Source organism: Podarcis raffonei, chromosome 10, assembly GCF_027172205.1.
Source record: "Podarcis raffonei isolate rPodRaf1 chromosome 10, rPodRaf1.pri, whole genome shotgun sequence".
In the NCBI taxonomy this organism is placed as follows: Eukaryota; Metazoa; Chordata; class Lepidosauria; order Squamata; family Lacertidae; genus Podarcis; species Podarcis raffonei.
In genome coordinates this window covers 74,819,983-74,845,376 of record NC_070611.1, presented here as the reverse complement: position 1 = coordinate 74,845,376, position 25,394 = coordinate 74,819,983, and the positions used below count along the sequence as shown (strand labels likewise).

Genomic DNA, 25,394 nt, shown 5'->3' with positions numbered 1-25,394 from the left:
CCATCACGGGGATTCGAACCGCCGACCTTCTGATCGGCATGTCCTAGGTTCTGTGGTTTAACCCACAGCGCCACTTGAATCCCTGTTCCTTAAATACTCCGTAATAAATAAAGCACGTTTTGCAGTCTTTTCACTTAAACTGCTTCTCTGAGTTTGTTGATGGTTTGAAGGGTTTCAACTCTTAAAGTTCTTCCTGTCCATGAGTCTGTTGATTTTGACTCTGACAGAAGCTCTAAGGTTTCTAAGGTTTCCACTCTGATTGAAGCTCTTTCCACACTCCATGCATTTAAATGGTTTCTCCCCTGTGTGAGTCCATTGATGTATCCTTAGGTTTCCATTATCACTAAAGCTTTTTCCACAATCAATGCATTTATATGGTTTCTCCCCTGTGTGAGTCCGTTGATGTGATCTAAAGCTTGCATCGTAACTGAAGCTCTTTCCACACTCCATACATTCCTCCAGCAGGAGCGACTGTGGGGCTTCCTCGCCCTCTTCCATTCAGCTCCGCCATTCCCAAAGGGCAATTCTTCTTCAGCCATTGTGGGAGCAGACCGGCTGGAAGCTGAAGCGGCTTCCCTTTGAGTAGGCTTTGCTTTGCTTTCTGCTGACCTCAGTCTCTTGGATTGTGGCCAGGTTTCCTCTTCCATTTCCCTCAATGCTGAGCAGTGTGGGATGTGGGGGGAAGCAAAATTCACCCCATAACTTTTCTGCAGGGTTCCCTCTGCAGCACAAAAGGATGGGAGGAGGGAGGAACACGTAGTAATAAATGGAGACTCCAATAAATGGAGAGAAGAAGAAAGTGGAGTCCCCTATAGATCAGTATTGGGACCCGTGGCTTTTCAACAGATAGGAGTGAGCAGGGAGGGGGCAAAGTTTGCTGGTGGCAGTAAATTGTCCAGGATTGTTCAAACAAAGAGAGATTGCAAGGAGCTCCAAAAAGAGCTCTCCAAACGGTGTGATTGGACAGAAAATACAGCTCATTGTCAAGAAAATTAAAGTGATGCATGTTGGGGGGCAGGGAAACACGATCTTAATATCATGTGCAGGATCATGGGGTCTGAACTGGGTTTCTCTGTGTGCTCTAGGAGACCAGGGGAGAGGGGAGCTGGTCGCAGACGGAGGGGGAGTCTCCCTGGATGCTTCAGTAGCCGGGCTCTTCTGGGTCTCCTAGCCCCTCTTCTCCTTCCTCTGAGCCTGAACTGCTCTCTGTCCCAGCCTCTTCCTGCTCACCAAACCCTGTTTCCTCCTCAGCTTGCAACACCTCCCCTCCCCCTCTGCTCCCTTTTCTCCCTCTATCTGCTGATCACCATCCCACCACCAGTCCCCAGGATCTGAGCCTTCTTCCTTGTGGGTCCCCCAGACTGGTGTCTCCCCCGCCCCTGAACCCAGCCAGTCCATGACAGCAAAAGCAGCACCAACAGTAAAATCAGTAGGATAGTAATAAGGACTGTGGTCCTCTGGCAGGAAGACTCCCTAGCAGCATGATTGACTAATAACCTCTGGTATTATGGAAAAATATTATCCTCCCCAAACCCTAGAATAAGCAGTAGCTCTGGGGTTCCCCTATGTGGTTCATGAGTGAAGATGGGCCCTCCAGGAGACTTTCCTGGTACCTGCAACCCATCCTTCCCCATCTTGCAGTTAGGCTTCGGGGGGGGGGGGGAGGAATCTCTCATTAAATTTTAAGTTTTCTTCAGAACGTGCAGGGGGCAGGGATGAAGTTCTGTTGAATAAGTAATGTTTGGAGATCATGCAGTGGTGGGGGTGACAGAGTTTGGTGCAAAAACCACTCTGACACACAAATACCCATCTTGAATGCTTGAGTACAGTAACTCCAGAGCCTTAGCCAAGCATCGGTGGGGTAGGGGCCACATGTAGAGCAAGTCCCACACTGATGTCAAAAACACACACAGAAGCAGCGGGACGTCTATAGTAATAGTTTACTGAGATTTCAAAGCATACGGTTCTCACTGGGTCCCCAGTGAGGCACAAAACTTAGCTCCTGAGAGCAGATCCAGTTTCAGCAGTAAAAAAATACAGCACACAGGATATCTAAGTCAGGCACACACACCGGCAGAAGGGAGCAAGCGAGGAAAGAGGCTGGAACGACACAGGGCAATGGAGGTGTGTTTTTCGCATCCCGTCGTTTTGGAAGGAGGTCAGCAACTCGGCATCTGCAGGGGCATCATGAAGAAAAGCTTTCTGCCGCTGCTTGCAGGCACATCCCAGAAACACACACTGCGATTCACAGTGTATTGCCCTATCAGTTGTTCTTCAAAGGTTATCGAGATGTGGTCTAGAAACCAGTATTGGACCAGATATCAATATAGAGCCCAGCCCTAATCCTCACTCACCACCAGCAAACCAGATTCATCCTCTCTATCAAAAGGTACTTTACCTCTTAGATTATACTCACATTGTTAGACATTGCCTTCAATATTTCATTGCTGTTCAGTTTTACATATAAACACAAGAACATCAAATACACATCGCGTGTTTAAGACTGATTTCCTGCTGAGTTCATTGCTGTGAAGAAAGAGTGGACACTGAAAGGAAAACGTCCCACTCTCCATACATCTAAATGGGTTCTTCCATGGGAAAGTCCCTGGATGTTCCTTAAACACTCCATTGTAAATAAAGCACTTTTTGCAATCTTTTCATTTAAACTGCTTCTCAAACTCCAGAATAAGCAGGTTGCCCCATGGGGTTCATGAGTGAAGATGGGCCCACCAGGAGACTTCCCTGGTACCTGCAGCCCCACATTCCCCGTCTTGAACTTAGGCTTTGGGGGGAAATCTCCCATTGAATTTCAGTATTTCAAGATGAGGTTCTGTTGAAGAAGAAGTGTTTGGAGATCATGTAGTGGTAGGGGTGACAGAGTTTGGTGCAAAAACCATCTTGTGTGCTTGAGTAGAGCAACTCCAGGGCATGAGCTAAGTAGCAGCAGGGGAGGGGCCACGTGTAGAGCAAGTGCCACACTGAGGTCAAAAAGACACACACAGGCAGCAGGACTTCTTCAGTAATAGTTTACTGAGCTTTCAAAGGCTACAGTTATGACTGGGACCACAGTGAGGCACAAAACTTAGCTCCTGAGAACAAATCATTCATATGGTTTCAACCCCTGTGTGAGTCAGTTGATGCACGCTGAGGTGTCGACTCTGACTGAATTTCCTTCCGCACTCCATGCAATTAAATGGTTTTTCCCCTGTGTGAGTCCGTTGATGTGTTCTAAGGGTTCCATTATCACGAAAGCTCTTTCCACATTCCATACATTCATATGGTTTCTCCCCCGTGTGTGTCCGTTGATGTATTCTAAGGGTTCCATTATAACAAAAGCTCTTTCCGCACTCCATACATTCATATGGTTTCTCCCCTGTGTGAGTCCGTTGATGTTTATTGAAGTTTCCACTATTACTGAAGCTCTTTCCACAATGCATACATTTATATGGTTTCTCCCCTGTGTGAGTCCGTTGATGTCTTCTAAGGGTTCCATTATCACTAAAGCTCTTTCCACACTCCATACATTTACATGGTTTCTCCCCTGTGTGAGTCTGTTGATGTCTTCTAAGGTTGCGGTTATCACGAAAGCTCTTTCCGCATGCCATACATTCATATGGTTTCTCCCCTGTGTGAGTCCGTTGATGTGTTCTAAGGGTTCCATTATAACAAAAGCTCTTTCCGCACTCCATACATTCATATGGTTTCTCCCCCGTGTGAGTCCGTTGATGTCTTCTAAGGCTTCCATTGAAACTGAAGCTCTTTCCGCACTCCATACATTCATATGGTTTCTCCCCTGTGTGAGTCCGTTGATGTGTTCTAAGGGTTCCATTATCACTAAAGCTCTTTCCGCACTCCATGCATTTAAAAGGTTTTTCACCCGTGTGAGTCAGTTGATGCATATTTAGGTGTCCACTCTGACTGAATTTTCTTCCGCACTCTATACATTTAAATGGTTTCTCCCCTGTGTGAGTCCGTTGATGTCTTCTAAGGGTTCCATTATCACTAAAGCTCTTTCCACACTCCATACATTCACATGGTTTCTCCTCTGTGTGAGTCCGTTGATGTGATCTAAGGCCTGCATGGTAACTGAAGCTCTTCCCACACTCCATACATTCATATGGTTTCTCCCCTGTGTGAGTCCGTTGATGTGATCTAAGGCCTGCATGGTAACTGAAGCTCTTCCCACACTCCATACATTCATATGGTTTCTCCCCTGTGTGAGTCCGTTGATGTGATCTAAGGCCTGCATCGTAACTGAAGCTCTTCCCACACTCCATACATTCATATGGTTTCTCCCCTGTGTGAGTCCATTGATGTGTTCTAAGGGTTCCATTATCACTAAAGCTCTTTCCACACTCTATACATTTAAATGGTTTCTCCCCTATGTGAGTCCGTTGATGTCTTCTAAGGGTTCCATTCTGACTAAAGCTCTTTCCACACTCCATACATTCATATGGTTTCTCCTCTGTGTGAGTCCGTTGATGTCTTCTAAGGGTTCCATTATCACTAAAGCTCTTTCCACACTCTATACATTTAAATGGTTTCTCCCCTGTGTGAGTCCGTTGATGTGATCTAAGGCCTGCATCGTAACTGAAGCTCTTCCCACACTCCATACATTCATATGGTTTCTCCCCTGTGTGAGTCCGTTGATGTCGTCTAAGGGTTCTATTATCACGAAAGCTCTTCCCACACTCCATACATTCATATGGTTTCTCCCCTGTGTGAGTCCATTGATGTGTTCTAAGGGTTCCATTATCACTAAAGCTCTTTCCACACTCTATACATTTAAATGGTTTCTCCCCTATGTGAGTCCGTTGATGTCTTCTCAGGTGTCCACTCTGAATGAAGCTCTTTCCACACTCCATGCATTTAAATGGTTTCTCCCCTGTGTGAGTCCGTTGATGTATATTGAGGTTTCCACTCTGACTGAAGATCTTCCCACACTCCTTGCATTTGAATCCTTTCTTGCCCATGTTAGTCGGCTGATGTGTTCTATCAATGAAAGTCTTTCCACACTCCAGACCTTTAAATGGTTCGCCACTTTTGGGGTTTGTTGATGTGAGCTATGTGTGTTCATTCAATGAAGCATGTTCCAGATTTCACACATTTTAATGTCTATATCTAGTGAAACCAAAGGTGCCCTTTCCCCTGGAAGTCTGTCTCTCTTCTCCATAACCCTCCTCAGCGTTGGAGGAAAGGAAATCCTGTTTGGGTTTCAAGGAAGAGAACAAAGGAAAAGAGAGCATATCAGATGCAATTAGCACCACCTCATATTTCAACATGTCCTATATTTCCCCTGCATCCTACCCAGGTTCCAAATTTTTAGGAAATGAAGATGCAATGATGTCAAATGATAGTAATGCATCAGCAACCTTTCATTATCCTCAATCATCATTAATAAAGCAGCACGATCTTGGAAAACAGCCTTTTCCCATCAATTGTTTTCTCACAGGAAATGCAGCTACTCTCTCTCCATGAAAAGGCCCTCTCTGTCTCTGGTTCATCTTTCCTTTGGACATTTCCCATCATCGGCATCATAATCCTCCATCCACTCCTGTTTCCACTTCTAGATCTTCATGAATCACCTGCACAGTCCCAATGGCCTCAGGAAGTCCATGTGGACCATTATATGAGACCCAGGTCTACATCTTTTCCAGGGACTGTGGTCTGGGTCAGTCGGAGAACTAGTGACAAGGCTTGGTGCTTGGGGTCAGCTGAATGGGTGCTCAGGGAAGCTCCTGTTCTGGGAGATGGACCTCCGTCTACATGCCTCACATTGCATGGAGAGAGCAGGAGAAGCAGAAAGAAAGCAGCTGGCAAATGGGAAACACCCCCCCCATTGTTCCTTATAATAATTATGTGCTGCCTGATCTCTTGCACCGTCTTCTGACACAGGACTATCCTAATCTGGCACTGAAAAGCTGGATATTAAAAGCAAATGGATAACTCTACTTAGTGGAAACTTCATCCTTGAATATGTAGTACTGATTCATTAACAACCTGAAGTTGTGTTATTTCTTGAGATATGAATTTATTCCTGATCTGAGCGCTTTTTCCTACTCTCCTAACTATATGTCAGTCTAGGAGATCGTTATGAAGGAGAAAGTTCTGCAACCTAGAGCCCTAAACAGCCTCGGCCCTGTAGACCTGAAGGAGTGTCTCCACCTCCATCCTTCACTCTGAACACTGAGGTTCTCCTCTGAGGGTCTTCTGCTGGGTCCCTCCCTTCAGAGGTCAAGGAAATGAACAACTACCTGACATTTAGAAGACAGTTGAAGGGAGACCTGTATTAGGAGGTTTATAATGTTTGATGTTTTACTGTCTTTTATGTGTACTGGAAACCCAACCAGATGGGCAGGGTATAAATACTACAATCAGTTCTATTATCTTGTGATTTTTTTGTAGTTATTTTGGAATTCGTAGTGCAATATCAGGTCATGAAATGTTTTGGGTGGAGAAAATCACAGGGTTGCCGTAAACAATAATCCCACCCACACACCCTCATTCACATACAGTCTGTAAATTTGGGAAGGTCACACAGCTCACCTGTGCTAATACTGCCAGTCTTTGGCCTCCATAGGCACACCCTGTCTGTAGAGCCTCCAGCCACAAGCACTGTCTATCATGAAAATGGGTCCTTTGACTGGGAAGTATCTCAGCTTGTCAGTCACTCTGACATTGCCTATAAAAAGTAAGAGGAACAGAAATGCCTTTGAGGCGCACCTTCTATAGCAATTCTGAGATCAATTAAATAGGTTCTGCACCCCTGTTTCTGATGACAAGTGTACATTTTCCTCATCCTCAATAAACCATGCAGTGGAAAAGACACTTGAAGATAAAAGCCTGAGAGAGAGGAAAAGGTTTCTGGCTGCTTCCTGGGGGGGATTGCGGAAACAAAGAGCCGCTTCTGAGAAGGCCCCTCCTCTCCCCTCTTCCTCTTCCTCTTCCCTCTCCTTTCCAGGACGAACAGTGGTTGGACTGGGCAGATTCGCTGTGTCTGGACAGGGCAGGAGCTTATGGGGTGGGAAGAGGATGGAGCTTGCAGGAAGGAAGGGGTGGTGGGGACAGGACCCCCCACTTTCCAGGGATCCTTTTCTGGTTGCCTTGAGGGGGGGGTCGATTATTGGGTGGGAGGGAGAAGCCAAGGCCGCCCCTCTGGAGATTCCTCGTGGGCGCACGATGGAGACGTCTCCCCAAAGACTGGTCTTCCTTCCCCGCCCCCCGCCAGTGCTTCGCTTCCTTACCCCGGGGATGCTCCCCTCCCTCCTCCCCCCGGCTCCCCCCACCCTTCGCCCCCTCCCTCTCTCCCGGAGTCTCCCAGAGGCCCCTTTGGCGCGGCTCACCCCTCGCCATGCGCGAACCATCTCTCCACCCGGAGGGGCCCCCCAAGACGAGATGGGGAGGGACGAGGGGGTCTCTATCCAGGCGTCTGTCGCGCCCGTTAACCCTTTCATGGTCTGCCTCTCTCCGCGCGGAGCGCACAGGGCCCCAGGGATGCCTGCGCGGGGGAAACGGGGCCAGGGAGTCCTCGTGGGACCCCGTGGGTGGGCGCCCCATGTCCACCCCTGCCGAGGAAAGCCCCCTTCGCAGCACACGTTCAGGGATCCAGGCCCTGCCGGGGGGGCCCACGGAAGGCACTTTGGGGAGCTGGCGCGGAGTCCCTCTCTGGGTCCCTTTCTCCCCTCCCCCCCCCCGCGACCCCTTTACCTCTTTGTCCTCCATCCCGATTCTCATTTCCTTTCCTGCAACATCGATGTTTTGTTGGGGGGGGGTCCCCTGCCGCCCCTCCCGCCCCTCCTCTCCTTTCCGAAAGGGCGCGCCCCTAGAGCTATGGCGCTGAGCGGCAATCCGGCGTAGAAGCTCCACTTCCGGGAGAAACTGGCAGTTTGGGAGGAGGCTCACCCCTCCCTTATTCCCGGAGCAGAAGCCGGATTGGAGGAGGAGGAGGAGGAGGAGGATCCTGATATTTTCAAAGGAGACGCCCAGGACAGCCTTGCAGCTAGAGGGATGTCTGAATACTATTATGGTTCTTATTGGAAGAGGGCAGTTTAAAGGTGTGGGAAACTGGGGTTGTTGACAGGGGTGGGTGACGGGCTCATGTTTCTGAATGCCAAAGACTCCTACTTTGGGACAAATCTGTGATGCATCATAGAAAATGTATTGTGAAATGTATTGTGGGAAATGGGGAGAGGTCTTAAAAATCCATGCAACCATCTTCTCGGGGTTCCTACTCTTGGTGTGTTTGAACCTTGTTGCAACAAATAAAGATCAGGTCAACTGACCGCCGTTTGCTTCTTTAACTTGGCTGGATTCTCCTTCTTTTGCTGACCGGAGGGACCCCCGGGGAGGGGCGCCCTGACGAGCTGGGCAGCGAAGGAAATCCGCACCCGGGGATATTTTCCTTCTCAACTCCTTCCCACCTGAGCCTCACCCCCTTACCTAAAAGCCAGACACAACACAAGGTGACAGGATTGCGACTCCTGCCCTCAGCAAACAAAATAGCTCCCCCTCCCCCCCCCCCGGAGCAAAGCAACCCCGGGATGCTGAGGTCCCGAGTCCTTGAAATGAAAAGGGGAGGGGCTCGGGAAACCTTCAGGGAGCAGGCGGGGAGGGGGCTGCCCAGGCTCCAGGAGCTCCTTCTCGCTGGTTCCTCCCCATCGCCCTCCTGCTGCCTGCCTCCCCTCCGCTTCTACTGGTCCTTTGCAAGTGCGGGGAAGCTCTAGTCCCTCCGGCCCCCCTCAAATTCCTTCTAAGAGCCCCACATTGCACGGGGCAGGCTCACCTGCAGCGAAACAACACACAGCTGCCCTGGCCGAGTGGAGCCAGGCTGGGGCGCAACGTGGGGACCCCAGAAATGTGTCCCTAGAAGAAATGCGCCTCCCCCCTTCTCTGGGGTCAAGTGCTGCCGGTGGGCTTCCCAGAAGAGGCCCCTGCTTGGCCCCTGGGAGGACAGGGGCCCCTTGGGCCTGATCCTGCAGGGCTCACCTGATGTTCTGGTGCAAGTGAACCCTCCTTTGTCCTTCAGGGAGAACAGGGTTTCCCAAATTTGGGTCTCCAGCTGCTTTTGGACTACAGCTCCCATCACCCCTAGCTAGCAGGACCAGTGGTCAGGGATGATGGGAATTGTAGTCATGCCTTCCAGGTGGCTCTGGCAAGTGAGCCCAGCTGCATGTGACTAAGGTGGGGGGGGATTCCTTCCTGGTGTTACGGAAATTACAGGGGAGGGGGTTACCATCTGACATTATCCCCTGGGACGAGGAACCCCAAACCCTTCTCCCCTCAGTCGCAAAAGATTCACATATCTTATAAATACAGGAAAACACGGTCTCTGCATTTTAAGAATGGGATTTACGGACTTTGTGTTTTATGAATGGGATTTATGAATAACCGAAGCCCAACAATCAAGAGCACTATGTTTTGACAGCTAGCCAATGGGGGAATCCGTAGACGGCTGAAACTGCCTCCAAACCAGCCTTTCAGCTCAGCCTTTGCACGATTGTCTCAGCGCCCTCCTGCTGCTAAGACTATGGGCAAAGTATATTAAATGTAGCCATTTTGGTTTCGATTGCCTAAAGTTGCTAGAATGTTACAAAGATTGTGTCTGAATGTATCCTTTCAGCTTGACAGCTCTGGGAATGATAACTAAATTTGTAAATTCATATAAAATCCATACTTTAACCGATTCTTCCCATTCCAACGCCATTTTAACTCTTAAGAAAAAGTAAATTTAGGCTTCACCCTCTTCCATGACCCTGGAAGCGGATAGTCACGTAGGCAGCAAAAACAGGGCCTCCTGCCATAATCCCCCGAGCCACACTTCGCCCCACCCTGGGAGTGACCAAGGGACGACAATAGACTTCCACAGAGGCAGTTGACCAAGCCAGGTTCTGAAAGCCCATCTCAGGAGAAGCCCTGAGGGCAAGGATGTAATTTGATTCTGAACTGATTTTAGAATGAATTGATTTTAGAATGTATTTCAATTAATTGATTGTGATTTTATGTAAACTATATTACTTTTACTGTTGTTAGCCGCTCTGAGCCTGGCTTTGGCTGGGGAGGGCGGGATATAAATATATTTTATTTTATTTTATTATTATAATTACAGTGGTACCTCAGGTTACAGACGCTTCAGGTTACAGACTCCGCTAACCCAGAAATAGTACCTCAGGGTAAGAACTTTGCTTCAGGATGAGAAGAGAAATAGTGTGGCGGTGGCACGGCAGCAGGACACCCCCATTACCTAAAGTGGTACCTCAGGTTAAGAACAGTTTCAGGTTAAGAACAGACCTCCGGAATGAATTAATTACTTAACCCGAGGTACTACTTTATTGTGTCGATAGTTTTCTTGTTCTTTGGGTGATGGGTACTGGAGAGGTGTCCAGAGATGTATCTGATGGAGTGACCAACTGTTGCACTTGTGTAACCCTTTGATACCCCTCCCTATTTGTGACATACTAGTGAAGATGCTACTCGAAAAGTATTCTGGGTGAAGGGGGGGGGGAGTTTTAAAAGTCGATGTAAATTGTCCAGGGTTGTTCAAAAAAAGAGAGATGCAAGGAGCTCCAAAAGGACCTCTCCAAATGGGGTGAATGGGCAGACAATACAGTTCATTGTCAATGAGATTAAAGTGATGCATGTTGGGACAAAAAAACCTACACCCATTAATATCATGTACAGGTTCATGGGTCTGAACTGGATTTCCCTGTGTGGGGAGAGGGGAGCTGGTCGCAGCAGGAGGGGGAGTCTCCCTGGATGCTTCAGCTGATGGCCTCCTCTTCTGGGTCTCCTAGCCCCCCCACTCCTCCCTCTGAGCCTGAACTGCTCTCTGCCCCAGCATCTTCCTGCTCACCAAACCCTGTTTCCTCCTCAGCTTGCAACACCTCCCCTCCCGTTCTGCTCCATTTTCACCCTCTATCTGCTCATTACCATCCCACCACCAGTCCCCAGGATCTGAGCCTTCTTCCCTTGTGGGTACCCCAGACTGGTGCCTCCCGCCCCCTGCACCCCTCCAGTCCATGACAGCAACAGCAACAACAAGAGTAAAATCAGTAGGATAGCAATATGCACTGTGGTCCTCTGGCAGGAAGACTCCCTAGCAGCATGATTGACTAATAACTTCTGGGACTAGGGAAAAATATTATCCTCCCCAAACCCCAGAATAAGCAGTAGCGCTGGGGTTCCCCTATGTGGTTCATGAGTGAAGATGGGCCCGTCAGGAGACTTTCCTGGTACCTGCAACCCATCCTTCCCCCTCTTGCAGTTAGGCTTGGGGGGGCGGGAATCTCCCATTAAATTTTAAGTTTTCTTCAGAACGTGCAGGGGGCAGGGATGAAGTTCTGTTGAATAAGTAATGTTTGGAGATCATGCGGTGGTGCGGGTGACAGAGTTTGTGGCAAAAACCAGTCTGTCACACAAACACCCATCTTGAATGCTTGAGTACAGCAACTCCAGGGCCTGAGCCAAGTATCCGCGGGGCAGGGGACACGTGTAGAGCAAGTCCCACGCTGAGGTCAAAAACACACACAGAAGCAGCAGGACTTTTTCAGTAATAGTTTACTGAGCTTTCAAAGCATACAGTTCTCACTGGGACCCCAGTGAGGCACAAAACTTAGCTCCTGAGAACAAATCCAGTTTCAGCAGTAAAAAAAATACAGCATGCAGGATATCTAAGTCAGGCACACAATCTGGCAAAAGGGAGCAAGGGAGGAAAGAGGCTGGAAGGACACGGGGCAATGGAGGTGTGTCTTTCACTTCCTGCCACCTGGGAGGGAAGTCAGGAACTCGGCATCTGCAGGGGCTTCACGAAGAAAAGCTTTCTGCCGGCTGCTTCCAGGCAAACATGCAACACAAAAACACACGCTGTGATCTGTGTCGTATTGCCGTATCAGTTGTTTTTTTGTTTTGCTTTTTCCAAAAAAAATAATAATTCATTTTATAACACAAATAAAGAACTCAAACAGAAATACAAAGAAATTATTGTCATATCCTTATTTTCCTATACATTGTTAAGTGGGCTTCCCCAAGTCCCACCTATCTGATTTTCATTTTACTTCATCTTTAGCAGTTTACATATATCATCGTTTCTAACCATCTTTTTTTAAAATCACTCTTAAAATCACTTCACATTTTATCACTTACAAATAATACTATTTTAAACTACACTATCTTCTACTTCTAAGCCTGCAGCCTATATCCACTTCCAAAGCTATTCTAAGATTTAAATATTAACATATTTTTTCAAATATTCCTTAAACTTCTTCCAATTCTTTCAATACTTCTTTCAATACTTTCATCAGTTCATTGTAAATACTTTCCCAGAAGTCCTTTTCCTTGGGGCACGTCCACCACATGTGGTAAAAGGTTCCTTCTTTTTCTTTACATTTCCAGCATTTATTATCATGAGTATGATACATTTTTGCAAACTTCACTGGTGTTAAATACCATCTATACATCATTTTCATCCATTTTTCTCTTAATACATTACAAGCTGTAAATTTGATTCCTTTTTCCACAATTTCTCCAATCCACCATCATGATATTGTGCCCCACATGCCTGGCCCATTCAATCGTTACAGATTTCACTTGTACATCTTTTGTACGCCATTCCAGCAATAAATTATACATCTTAGATAGGTTTTTCGGTTTTGTATCTAATAATTCCGTTTCCAGTTTTGATTTCTCTCTTTGAAAACCAATTTTCTTATCCATTTTAAACACTTCATTTATCTGGATGTACTGGAACCTATCATCTAATTTATCTTTCAACGGATCACAAGGTCCCCTACTTCCATCAGAATAGCATTATACTTCAACCACGTATCTTTCATATTCAACCTTTTATGGGTCTTAGCTTCCAATGGTGAGCCAAATCACTTCTTTTTCAAGGGTTCTCGCAATGCGTCAGGGAATGGTCTGAAGCTGAGTATGTAGGAATGCATTCTCAGGCAGATCAGCTTTCCTGGGAGCTGGAGGGGGGGAATTGACCCTCCTCTTTTGCAGTGGTCTCAGAAGCAGGGAGTGACACTGATACAGAGCAGATTAGACAGGAGTTACCTAGCTAAGAGATAAGGACAAGAGAAACAGACTCAGCTGGCCCTGAAGCAGGAATATGGATTTCTTTGGAGATCATTGCTGGGAAGAAGAGTGGACTCTGAGAGGAACATGTCCCACACTCTATACATCTAAATGGGTTCTCCCTTGTGAGAGTCCCTAGATGTTTCTTAAACATTCCATTATAATTAAATCACTTTCTGTAATCTTTCCATTTAAACTGCTTCTCCTCATGTCTGTTGATGGTTTGTAGGGTTTTAACTCTTAAAGTTCAACCTGTGCATGAGTCTGTTGATTTAGAACTTCCACAAGTACTGGACCTCCACCTCTATCTAACTTCCTGACAATTATATGGTTTGTCTCTTATGTGAGTTTGTTAATGTAAATCAAGGAGTCTACTGTGACTGAAGCTCCTTCCAGAGGCCAAACATTTAACTGGCTTTTCTGATGTGGGTCTGCTGATGTTTTCTAAGATTTACACTATGGCTGAAGCTTTGTCCGCACTCCATGCATTTAAATGGTTTCTCCCCTGTGTGAGTCCGCTGGTGTAATCTAAGGTCTCCATTCTGACTGAAACTCTTTCCGCACTCCATACATTCATATGGTTTCTCCCCTGTGTGAGTCTGTTGATGTCTTCTAAGCTTTCCAGTTTCACAAAAGCTCTTTCCACACTCCATACATTTAAATGGTTTCTCCCCTGTGTGAGTCCGTTGATGTCTTCTAAGCTTTCCAGTTTCACAAAAGCTCTTTCCACACTCTATACATTTATACAGTTTCTCCCCTGTGTGAGTCTGTAGATGAATATTGAGGTGTCCACTCAGACTGAAGCTCTTTCCGCACTCCATACATTTATATGGTTTCTCCCCTCTGTGAGTCTGTTGATGTTTTCTAAGGGTTCTATTTTCACTAAAGCTCTTTCCACACTCCATACATTTAAATGGTTTCTCCCCTGTGTGAGTCTGTTGATGTCTTCTAAGGTGTGCATTATCACTAAAGCTCTTTCCGCACTCCATACATTTAAATGGTTTCTCTCCTCTGTGAGTCCGTTGATGTCTTCTAAGTTCTGCATTGAAACTGAAGCTCTTTCCACACTCCATACATTGAAATGGTTTCTCCCCTCTGTGAGTCCGTTGATGTCTTCTAAGTTCTGCATTGAAACCGAAGCTCTTTCCACACTCCATACATTTAAATGGTTTCTCCCCTCTGTGAGTCCGCTGATGTCTTCTAAGTTCTGCATTGAAACCGAAGCTCTTTCCACACTCCATGCATTTAAATGGTTTCTCCCCTGTGTGAGTCTGTTGATGTTTTCTACAGTTTCTAATATCACTAAAGCTCTTTCCACACTCCATGCATTTAAATGGTTTCTCGCCTGTATGAGTCCGTTGATGTAAAGTATCCCCTCTGACTGAAGTTCTTTCCGCACTCCATACATTTAAATGGTTTCTCCACTGTGTGAGTCTGGTGATGTAAATTGAGGTGTCCACTCTGACTAAAGCTCTTTCCACACTCCATACATTTGTATGGTTTCTCTCCTGTGTGAATACGTTGATGTATATTGCGGGATCCACTCTGACTGAAGTTCTTCCCACACTGCATACATTTGAATCCTTTCTTGCCCATGTTAATCTGCTGATGTATTCTAAGTTTTCCAATATCAGTGAAACTCTTTCTACACTCCTTACCTTTCAATGGTTTCTCCCCTGTCGGAGGTCATTGATGTGAATTATGTGTGCTCATTCTATGAAGCATAATCCACATTTCACACATTTTAATTTCTCTTTCTAATGAAACAAAAGGTGTCCCATCTCCTGGAGTTCTGACTGTCTTCTCCATCTCCTTCTTCAGAGTGGGAGGAAAGGAAATCCTGTTTGAGTTTCAAGGAAGAGAACAAATGGAAAGAGAGCACATCAAATGCCATTAGCAGCTTTTCTTATTTCAACATCTCCTACATTCCCCCACCTCCTACCCATGTTCCCAGTTTTGAGGAAATAAAGATGCAATGATGTCAAATGATAGTAATGCATCAGCAACCTTTCATTATCCTCAATCATCATTAATGAAGCAGCATGATCTTGGAATGCAGCCTTCTCAAATCAATTGTTTCCTCACAGGAAAGGCAGCTGCTCTCTGTCCATGAAAAGGCCCTCTCTTTCTCTGGTTCATTGTTCCTTTGGACAATTCCCATCCTCTGCGTCATAATCCTCCATCCACCACCACCCCTTTTCACCTCTAAATCTTCAGCAGTCACCTGCACAGTCCCATTGGCCTCAGAAGATCCATGTGGACCATTTTGGGAGGCCCAGGTCTACATCTTTTCCAGGGACTTTGGTCTGGGTCAGTCAGAGAACTAGTGACCAGTTTTGGTGCTTGGGGTCAGCTGAATGGGTGCTCAGGGAAGCTTCTTTTCTTGGAGATGGACCTCTGTCTACATGCCTCACATTGCATGGAGAGAGCAGGAGCAGCAGAAGGAAAGCAGCTGGCGCATGGGAATCCCAGACGGAAATACCCACCACAATGGTTCTTTATAATAATGATGTGCTGCCTGATCTCTTGCACCGTCTTCTGACACAGGACTATCCTAATCTGGCTCTGAAAAGCAGGATATTCAAGGCAAGGAGATAACTGTACTTCATGGTAGGTAGCCAGATAGTCCAGTAGCACCTTAGAGACCAACTAAGTTTGTTTTAGGTATAAGCTTTGGTGTGCATGCACACTTCTTCATATAGTGAAGGGTAGTGGGAGATGGTAGTAGGAGTACCCTTATGAGGAACAGCCCCACCCCAACCTCCCATGATATATAAGGGTCTGGTGACATATGTTTCAGTGTATCTGAAAAAGTGTGCATGCACACGAAAGCTTATACCTAGAACAAACTTAGTTGGTCTCTAAGGTGCTACGGGAATATTTTGTAATTTTTTATTTCAACTGCGTCATACCAACACGGCTACCTACCTGGATCTAGATGTCATGGGGTGTTGGGGATAAGTAGTTCCTTGGGTGGGGGACATGTCCTGCACCTCCTGGGGTCATTTTTCCACCCTTGGTCCCCACCCTGCACTCAGCTCTCACCTGTGGCTTCCAGAAGCTGTCAGCATGCAACAGGGGTTCAAGCAACAGCTTCAACCGGCCAGCTAAACCAGGTGAGGAAAGCTGATGGGTCTCAAATCCTTGGGGGGGCTGGGAATTCTGCTGCATCTGAAGTCAAGCCCTGGTGGATGGAGAGGAGGAGAACAACCGTGAATCCCACAGTCCAGAAGGCAGATTCTGCCCGTGCTGAAGAGGAAAGTGAAGGACAGGTGGGGCACGTCCACCTGGAGGCTTGTGATCTAGTCCCAGCGTTACTCTGACATTGAATTATAGATAAATTACAGTATTGAAATGCGCCTGCTCCCACTTCCTATTCTGATATTACTCTACTCTGCTTGTCTGTTTCTTACTTGAGTGCTGTTTTGGTTTGCTAAGTCAGGGTTTTACTGTGAGTTACATTTTTGCTATTTTTTGGATCCTGTTATGCTTCTCTGTCTTCAGTACAGTCATACCTCATGTTACGTTTGCTTCAGGTTGTGCGTTTCTGTCTTGTGTCCCATGGCAACCCAGTTACTTCCGGGTTTTGCCGCTCGCGCATGCGCAGACATGCAAAATGATGTCACATGCATTCGCAGCAGTGAATCGTGACCTGCACATGCGCAGACGTGGTTTGTGTTCTGCGCATGTTGCGAATGGGCCTCCGGAACGGATCCCGTTCGCAACCAGAGGTACCACTGTAATAGATTTCTCAGTTGAATTATTTTTTTGCTGCCTTTGAGCATTTTTTGCTACTCTGCTAATTATGCGTGGAACTTGCTCTGGAGATCGTTATGGAGGAACAAGATTTGCAACCTTAACTTTTCCAAAATTTTCTCTTTCCTCTCATTTTGCTTTCTTTTCTTTAATGTATTTTGTTGTATCAAAAACCCTCTCATCACGGCTTTACTTGCGTCCCATACTATTCTTTTTTCTACTTTAGTCCTTACATTGATTTCAAAATAATCTTTCAGAGTTTTTTGGGCCTTTTTACAGATCTCCTCGTCTCTAAATAAGGTGTCATTCATTCTCCATCTGAAGGAACCAGTTGTTGTTTGCTTCATCACCATCTTTACTGCGTTATGGTCGGAGAGAGTTTTTGGGCAGATTTCCACTTTCTTTATGTTCGACGCCATACTGCTAGTCACCCAAATTTGGTCGATCCGAGTCCATGTCATTTTGGCTTCAGAAAAGAAGGTTCCCTCTCTCTCTAATGGGTGTTTTGTTCTCCAAATGTCAATCAAGTCCATATTGTCAGTCATTTCAAAAAAAGTCTTTGGTAGTCTTCCATCTTTTGTAACTACCTGTCTTTGTGCTTTGTCCATATTTGTTGAAACTACTCCATTCATGTCCCCCATCATGATTAATTTATAATCCATGTAGTCCATTAAAGTCTCATGCAACTTCTTAAAAAATTCTGCTTTCCCTTCATTTGGTGCATATATTCCCACTATCAAAAATTTTTCTCCTTGGAATTGAATTTCAATTGCCAAATATCTTCCTTGGTCATCTTTAAAGATTTGTTTCGGTTGCAGATTTTCCTTTGCATAGATCACCACTCCTCTCTTTTTTACTCTGTCTGAAGATATAAATTCTTGTCCCAGTCTCTTGTTTATTAATAATTTTCTGTGTGCTCTTGTCACATGAGTCTCTTGTAGGCAAATCAAGTCCAATTGATCTTTCTTTAGAGCATGAAATATATTTTTCCTTTTTCGGGGATTATTTAGACCGTTACAATTCCAGGTTAGAAGTTGCAAAGCCATGATGGGGTTACTTGCTTCCTCCTACAGCTCCCAGTTGTTGTTCGTCTTTTGTCGGTGGTTCTGTGTCCGTATCTAGTGATCCCTTACTTGAAGGGTGTCCTTCTCCTGGATAGGTCTCTTTCTGTAGGTCTTCTTCGTGTTCTCCCAGGAACTTGTCTTTATCACTCACTGTTTTTATTCTTCTTTTCTTCCCCTTGTATTTAAAAGACAAGCCTTGGGGAAACTCCCACCTGAATAGTATGTAGTTCCTTTTCAGCAGTGTCACCAAATCCTTGTAAGGACCTCTTGCATCCAAAATACTTTTGGGAATGTCTTTAAAGATCTCAATATAGAAATCTTCAATTCGAAGGGTTGTTTGGTAGTGCAGGTTCAATATTTTATCTCTCTCTTCCTTGGATCTTAAAGTTATCAGGCAATCTCTGGGTCTATTCTTCCTCTGCCTTATTCCCAACCTAAATGCACTCTCTATCTTGAACTCTTCTTCTTTCAGCTCCTGCTTCCAAAAGTCAGAAAACTCTTTTGTCAGGTAATCCACCAAGTTATCTCCTTCCTTTTCCGGCACAAGTCTGATCCTCAAGTTCTTCTCCTTGCGTTGCATATCCTGCATAGAAAGTGCCAGTTCATACTCATCTAGTTTCCTGTACACCGGTGGAAATTTTTCCTCAGCAGCAGTAGCAATTTCCTTAGCTTCCTCAGCTATCTTTCGTGTTGTAGATGAATCTTCCAGTAATTTCCCAATTGCTTCTGCATTGGAGTTCACTTTGTTCCCGAGGTCAGTTATACTTTTAGTATTTAAATCAATTTTCCCAGAGATTTCTTCAATTTTCTTATTTGTTTCAGCACCTTGCTTCTTTAATTCCTCTAAAGAATCATTTATTTTCCCCAATGCCTTTGCAAACGCTTCCTCAGAAGACATTGTTTTCACTTTTACCTTTGTGACAGCTGCAGTTCCCGAGGCCCCTGATACAGAGGCCCTTCTTTGCATAGAAAGATCAGCTTTGTATTGTCTACCAGATCTCAAAGTTGTTTCTTGTGAATCTTCTTTCTGTTTACCATCTGCCATAACAAAGTCTTTCACTCAAGGTCATTCCCACACTCTTAAGCTGTCAGTAGAAAAAAGTTCTCAGGTTTTAAATTCACTTGTTGCTGAAACTGTTCACAAATCCTCTAGAGGGCGTAAAGTCAGTTCTTAAACTTGAAGTTGTTCCCACACCTTCCAAAAGACAAAAGCCCTCCTAGTCCCTTTGTTTGTAAAAGATCCAAATCAATAGTATCCTGCAGATAACTTACTGTGTAGCAAAATAGAATGTTTCAAGTTGAGAGTAGCCAAAGTCAATATTACAGTTACTTTCTAACCTTTTTGTAGCGACCGTCCTTAGCCGGTTCCTTTCCTCCAGCAGTCCGACCCCCAGGTAGAGGAGCAGCGGTAAACAGTTCAATTTATTTTAAAACAGGCAGGAAATCCCTTTAAAATCTTCTCCCCCCGCCCCTCCTGCCTTCTGGGGAGGGAGTTCTTTACTTGGTGTTGGATTTCTTAGCTCGCAAACTCTCCTGTCAAAAGTTACAGCTTAAATGCCTTTCGCTTTAATCTTGCTGCAGAACGGAAAGCAGACTTCCTTTTTAGTGCTTGTCCGTCTCGGTGCCCAATTTCTTTAATTTTAGCGTCCAATTTTAATATAAGCTCAGTCCTACTCACGGAAAGTTGCTCTTTTTTAATCTGAATTCTCAGGAAGAAGTCAGCGCTCTCCGCTAATGGCGACGCGGCTTCGCTTCGCAGGCTGGGTGAAAACGACTCTCAGCACCGCTCCACACACCCTCCGCTGATCCTTAGCCTTTAAAAAGGCTATTTTCACAACGTCGGGGGGGCGCAAAGGTGCCCGCCGAGTCTCCAGCTCACAGGCTACGCGCCTGTGATTTTTGAGGGTCCTCGCTCCGCCGTGAGCTACGGGACCCGAACCCGCGAAGCAGATCTCTCCCGGAGCTCCGGGAGAAATCCGCCATTAAGCGCTGGCGCTAACCCGGAAGATAAAAGAAGGGGAAAGGAAATTAAGACTGAAGCCAAAATCGCAAGAGATTTTAAGAGAAATTAAATTGTACCAAACACAATATATGGAACTGATGAATCAAGAAATAGAATGGAAAATTAAACAAATGAGACAAAAGACTTTTGAATCTGCAGATAAATGTGGCAAGTTATTGGCTTGGCAAATAAAGAAGAGACAAAAACTCAACACGGTAACAAACTTAGAAGTGGAGGGAAAGAACATATGCAACCCAGTGGAAATCAGGAACTGTTTTCAGAGCTACTTTAGACAACTGTATACACAAGGGCCGCAGAAAGAAACAGATATACAACAATTCCTCGAGAAAAATGGGCTGAAAAAGATTTCGCAGGAAAGTAAGACAATTTTGAACCAGGAGATATCAGCACAGGAAATAGAAGATGCCATTCAAAACATGACGTTGGGCAAATCACCTGGACCGGATGGATTGACTTCCAAATATTACAAAGTCTTGAAGGAAGGGCTTATACAACCCTTGAAGGAAGTCTGCAATGAAATTATTGAGGGGAGAAGGGTACCAGATACGTGGAGGGAGGCCTACATTACACTTATACCAAAGACAGAGACTGAAAAGACCCAACTTAAGAACTACCGACCCATCTCGTTACTAAATGTGGATTACAAAATCTTTGCTGATGTTTTAGCAAAGAGACTGAAAAGAGTTTTGATGGAGGAGATTCATGGGGACCAAGCGGGCTTTCTCCCGAAAAGGCATTTGTCGGATAATGTAAGGAACATAATTGACATTTTGGAGAAGCTGGAAGTGAATATAAATACTAAGGCTGTTTTGATATTTGTGGACGCCGAGAAAGCCTTTGACAATATATCTTGGAGTTTCATGTTGAAGAACCTCCGGGGGATGGGGGTAGGCCAAGGGTTTGAAAATGGTATAGGTGCAATATACTCTGAACAGAAAGCAAAATTAATTGTAAATAATGTGGTAACAGAAGAGTTCAAGATTGAAAAAGGGACACGTCAGGGGTGCCCTATCTCCCCATTACTTTTTATATCGGTCCTGGAGGTTTTGCTTAATATGATTAGGAAGGACCAGTTGGTCAAAGGGGTTCAGGTCGGAGCTAAACAATACAAATTGAGAGCATTTGCAGATGACCTAGTACTTACCTTACAAGAGCCAGAAGCTAGTACGAAAAGAGTTTTGGAAATAATTCAAGAGTTTGGTCAAATGGCAGGATTTAATTTGAATAAGTTAAAAACTAAGGTATTGGAGAAAAATTTAACACAGACTGAAAAAGAAAGGTTTCAGAATGAGACGGGGTTGACTGTGGTTAAAAAAGTGAAATACCTGGGTGTGAATATGACAGCTAAGAATGTGAATTTATTTAAAGACAATTATGAAAAAACTTGGACAGAAGTGAAAAAAGATTTGGAGATTTGGTCAAACTTGAAGCTTTCCTTGTTAGGCCGAATTGCAGTTATAAAAATGAATGTATTGCCAAGAATGTTGTTTTTGTTTCAAGCATTACAAATAATGGATAAAATGGATTGTTTCAAGAAGTGGCAGAAAGATATATCTAAATTTGTCTGGCAGGGCAAGAAGCCCAGAATACAATTTAAGATATTAACGGACTCAAAGGAAAGAGGGGGGTTTGCCCTGCCAGACTTTAAATTGTACTATGAAGCGGCAGCTTTCTGCTGGCTAAAAGATTGGCTGCTTCTTGAAAACACAGACATTTTGGATTTGGAAGGTTTTAACAATATTTTTGGGTGGCATGCATATCTGTGGTATGACAAGGTTAAAGCGCACAAAAGTTTTAAAAACCATATTGTCACAAAAGCACTATTAAATGTCTGGGTCAGATATAAAGATTTGCTGGAAAACAAAACTCCAAGGTGGTTGTCGCCAATGGAAGCTAAGGCAGTTAAAAAGTTAAATATGGAGTCGAAATGGCCAAGATATTGGGAAATTCTGGAAAAGGAAGGGGACAAATTGAGATTGCAGAGTTTTGAAAAACTAAAAGGGAAGGTGAGAGATTGGCTGCACTATCATCAAATAAATGAAGTCTTTAAATTGGATAGTAAAATTGGCTTCCAGGTGGAAAAATCAAAATTAGAGACTGAACTGTTAGAATCCAGTACTAAGAATTTGTCAAAAATGTATAACTTGCTGCTGAAATGGAATACACAAGATGAAATGGTTAAATCAACTATGATTAAATGGGCTCAGGACATTGGTCATAATATTTTGTTCGCTAACTGGGAAACGTTGTGGACCACCGGGATGAAATTCACGGCATGTAATGCCTTAAGAGAAAATATAATGAAAATGATTTATAGGTGGTACATAACCCCAGTCAAGCTTGCAAAGATTTACCACTTGCCTGACAATAAATGTTGGAAATGTAAGGAAAAGGAAGGTACATTTTTTCACCTCTGGTGGACGTGCCCGAAGATTAAGGCATTCTGGGAAATGATTTATAATGAACTGAAAAGGGTATTTAAATATACTTTCCCCAAGAAACCAGAGGCCTTTCTCTTGGGTATTGTCGGCCAGGGGGTGTTAAAGACAGATATAACTTTCTTTATGTATGCTACAACAGCAGCTAGAATACTCATTGCAAAGTACTGGAAGACACAGGATCTACCCACACTGGAAGAATGGCAGATGAAGGTGATGGACTACATGGGCTTGGCAGAAATGACGAGCAGAATCCGAAACCAGGGAAAAGAAGCGGCGGAAGAAGAATGGAAAAAGTTTAAGGACTATTTAAAGAAATATTACAAAATTAATGACAGTTAGAATGATGTTGGACTAAAGTAAATGGTTACTATTAGTAATGGTTAAGACAAGGAGAATAAGGATGATTAGCTTAAATTTATAGTAAAATAAGGGAAGATTTGCTGAACAATTGATTAGAATTTGGAATACAGAAACGGGAGGCATGAGGAAGTCGAAGAAGAAAGGTTTAAGAAATTAGGACATGAAATGGTACTTGTTTTTTGTTTTGTTTTTGTCTTCTGTTTGTTTATGTATGTTTTGTTTGTATGAATATAAAAATTGTTTAATAAAAATATTATAAAAAAAAAAAAAAAAGATTTGCAACCTTAAGCTATAAACAGCCTCGGCCCTGTGGACCTGAAGGAGCGTCTCCACCCCCATCGCTCAGTCCGACTCTCTTCCCGCGAACCCCACAGCGCTCCGGGGGTGCCTGCGTATGGGAAACGGTGCAAGGAGGCCCTTGTGAGGACTCCCAGGGTGGGGGCCCCATGTCCGCCCCTGCCAAGGCGCCTAAGGGGCCAAGGCAAGCCCTTTACCTCTTTTAACTCGCTCCCGATTCTCCTTTCCTTTCCTGCAACATCCACGGGGAGGGGGGTTTTCCGAAAGTGTGCCCCCTAGAGCTATGGAGCAGAGCAGCAATCCGGCGCAGAAGCTCCACTTCCAGGAGAAGCAGGCAGGGGGGGAGGGGGCTCACACCCCACATTTCCACAACAGACTTGCGAGGAGGAGGAGAAGGAAGAGGGGCAACGTCTGGGGGCGGGATTTGGGGTAGCGCGGGAAGGGGTGAGAGAGTGATATGCTGGGAGGGAAGGGAAAGAATTGGGGGGGAAGGGGAAGGTTCCCCCCTCCCCTCCTCTTTCTGGGGATCAGGAGAGCGGGAGAGGGGCTCATCCCGGCAATCCAATTGCAAAGTGGGGTCCCGCACAAACAGTGTTTACATTGCAAATTTCTTCCCTCCCCCACCCCACGCCATGAACTTAGATCCGTCCACGTTTTAGGTATTGGTGCTATTAACACCAGGAATGGGGGGGCGGTTAAATGACTCCCCAAAAACCCCAAGTCCCCAACGCAGCCTCTGACTAAGGGCAGGACAGTGACAGATCAGGTTGTGCATTTTCAGGTTGTGTCCCGTGGCATCCCAGTTACTTCCGGGTTTTGCCGCTCGCGCATGTGCCAACACGCAAAACGACGTCACACGCATTCGCAGAAGCAGCGAATCGTGACCCACAGACGTGGGTTGCGTTCTGCTCATGTTGCGAACTGGCCTCCGGAACGGATCCCATTCACAACCAGAGGTACAACTGTAATAGATTTCTCAGCTAAATTAATTTTTTGCTGCCTCTGAGCGTTTTTTGCTACTCTGCTAATTATATCTCAAACTTGCTCTGGAGATCGTTATGGAGGAGCAAGATCTGCAATCTAAAGCCATAAACAGCCTCAGCGCTGTAGACCTGAAGGAGCGTCTCCACCAACATCGCTCAGTCCGGATAGGGAGGTCCTCCCCCGAGAGTCTTCTGCTGGTTCCCTTGCTGCCAGAAGTGAAGTTCCTGGGAACCAGGCAGAGGGCCTCCCGCCCTATGGAATGCCCTCCCTTCAGAGGGCAAGGAAATGGGCAACTCTCTGACATTTAGAAGACAGCTGCATTGGGATGTTTTTAATGTTTGATGTTTTACTGTCTTTTTTATGTACTTTAAACTGCCCAGAGTGGCTGGGGAAACCCAACCAGATGGGCAGGGTATAAATACTGCAATCATTCTTATTATCTTGTAATTTTTGTAGTTATTTTGTACTGCAATATCAGGTCACGAAATGTTATGTGTGGAGAAAATCACAGGGTTGCCATAAAGAAGAAGAAGAAGAGGAGTTTGTTTTTGATATCCTGCTTTATCACTACCCGAAGGAGTCTCAAAGCGGCTGACATTCTCCTTTCCCTTCCTCCCCCACAACAAACACTCTGTGAGGTTAGTGGGGCTGAGAGACTTCAAAGAAGTGTGACTGGCCCAAGGTCACCCAGCAGCTACATGTGGACGAGCAGGGAAGCGAACCTGTTCCCCAGATTACGAGTCTATGGCTCTTAACCACTACACCACACTGGCTCCCAGTGTAAACTATAATCCCACCCACAAACTCTCATTCACATACAGCCTGTAAATTTGGGAAGGTTGCACAGCTCACCTGTGCTAATACTGTCAGTCTTTGGCAAGTGCGGGGAAGCTGCAGCCCCTCCGTGCCCCCCCAAGTTCCTTCTAAGAGCCCCACGTTGCACGGGGCAGGCTCACCTGCAGCGAAACAAAACGCAGCTGCCCTGGCAGAGTGGAGCCAGGCTGGGGGGACCCCAGGAATGTGTCCCTAGAAGAAATGAAAGTCCTAGGCTCTGTGGTTTAACCCACAGCGCCACCCGCGTCCATAAGAATAGATAAATATGAAGAACCGCTGCGTCTGGACAGGGCGGGGGCTTATGGGGTGGGAAGAGGATGGAGCTTGCAGGAAGGAAGGGGTGGGGGGACTGGGCCCCCACTTTCCAGGGATCCCTTTCTGGTTGCCTTGAAGGGGGGGGTCGATTCTTGGGTGGGAGGGAGATGCTAATGCGGCCCCTCCGGAGATTCCTTGTGGGCGCACGATGGAGACGTCTCCCCAAAGACTCGTCTCCTCCCCCCCCCCGCCAATGCTGCGCTTCCTTCCCCAGGGATTCTCCCCTCCCTCCTCCCCCCGGCTCCC

General features: G+C 45.6%; 3 protein-coding genes across 3 annotated transcripts in view; all 3 read right to left on the bottom strand.

Moving 5' to 3' along the window:
• Positions 1-7,768, bottom strand: part of LOC128421970 (zinc finger protein 624-like) — a 98,111-nt gene extending 90,343 nt beyond the window's left edge. The window contains exon 1 of the mRNA XM_053405375.1: positions 7,708-7,768. The gene's annotated coding sequence lies outside the window, so the exon portion shown is untranslated. The remainder of the gene's footprint in view (positions 1-7,707) is intronic.
• Positions 3,011-5,024, bottom strand: LOC128421963 (zinc finger protein 850-like). Its single transcript, XM_053405353.1, has one exon. The coding sequence runs from the start codon at positions 4,971-4,973 to the stop codon at positions 3,105-3,107; it is 1,869 nt and encodes a 622-aa protein (XP_053261328.1). The 5' UTR covers positions 4,974-5,024; the 3' UTR covers positions 3,011-3,104.
• A 4,736-nt stretch (positions 7,769-12,504) lies between the features above and the next one.
• LOC128422885 (zinc finger protein ZFP2-like) lies at positions 12,505-15,213 on the bottom strand. The gene is made up of 2 exons (XM_053407504.1): positions 15,160-15,213; positions 12,505-14,732 (listed from the first exon to the last, which is right to left on the bottom strand). The coding sequence occupies exons 1-2, from the start codon at positions 15,211-15,213 to the stop codon at positions 13,482-13,484; spliced, it is 1,305 nt and encodes a 434-aa protein (XP_053263479.1). The 3' UTR covers positions 12,505-13,481.
• Positions 15,214-25,394: the final 10,181 nt, after the last annotated feature.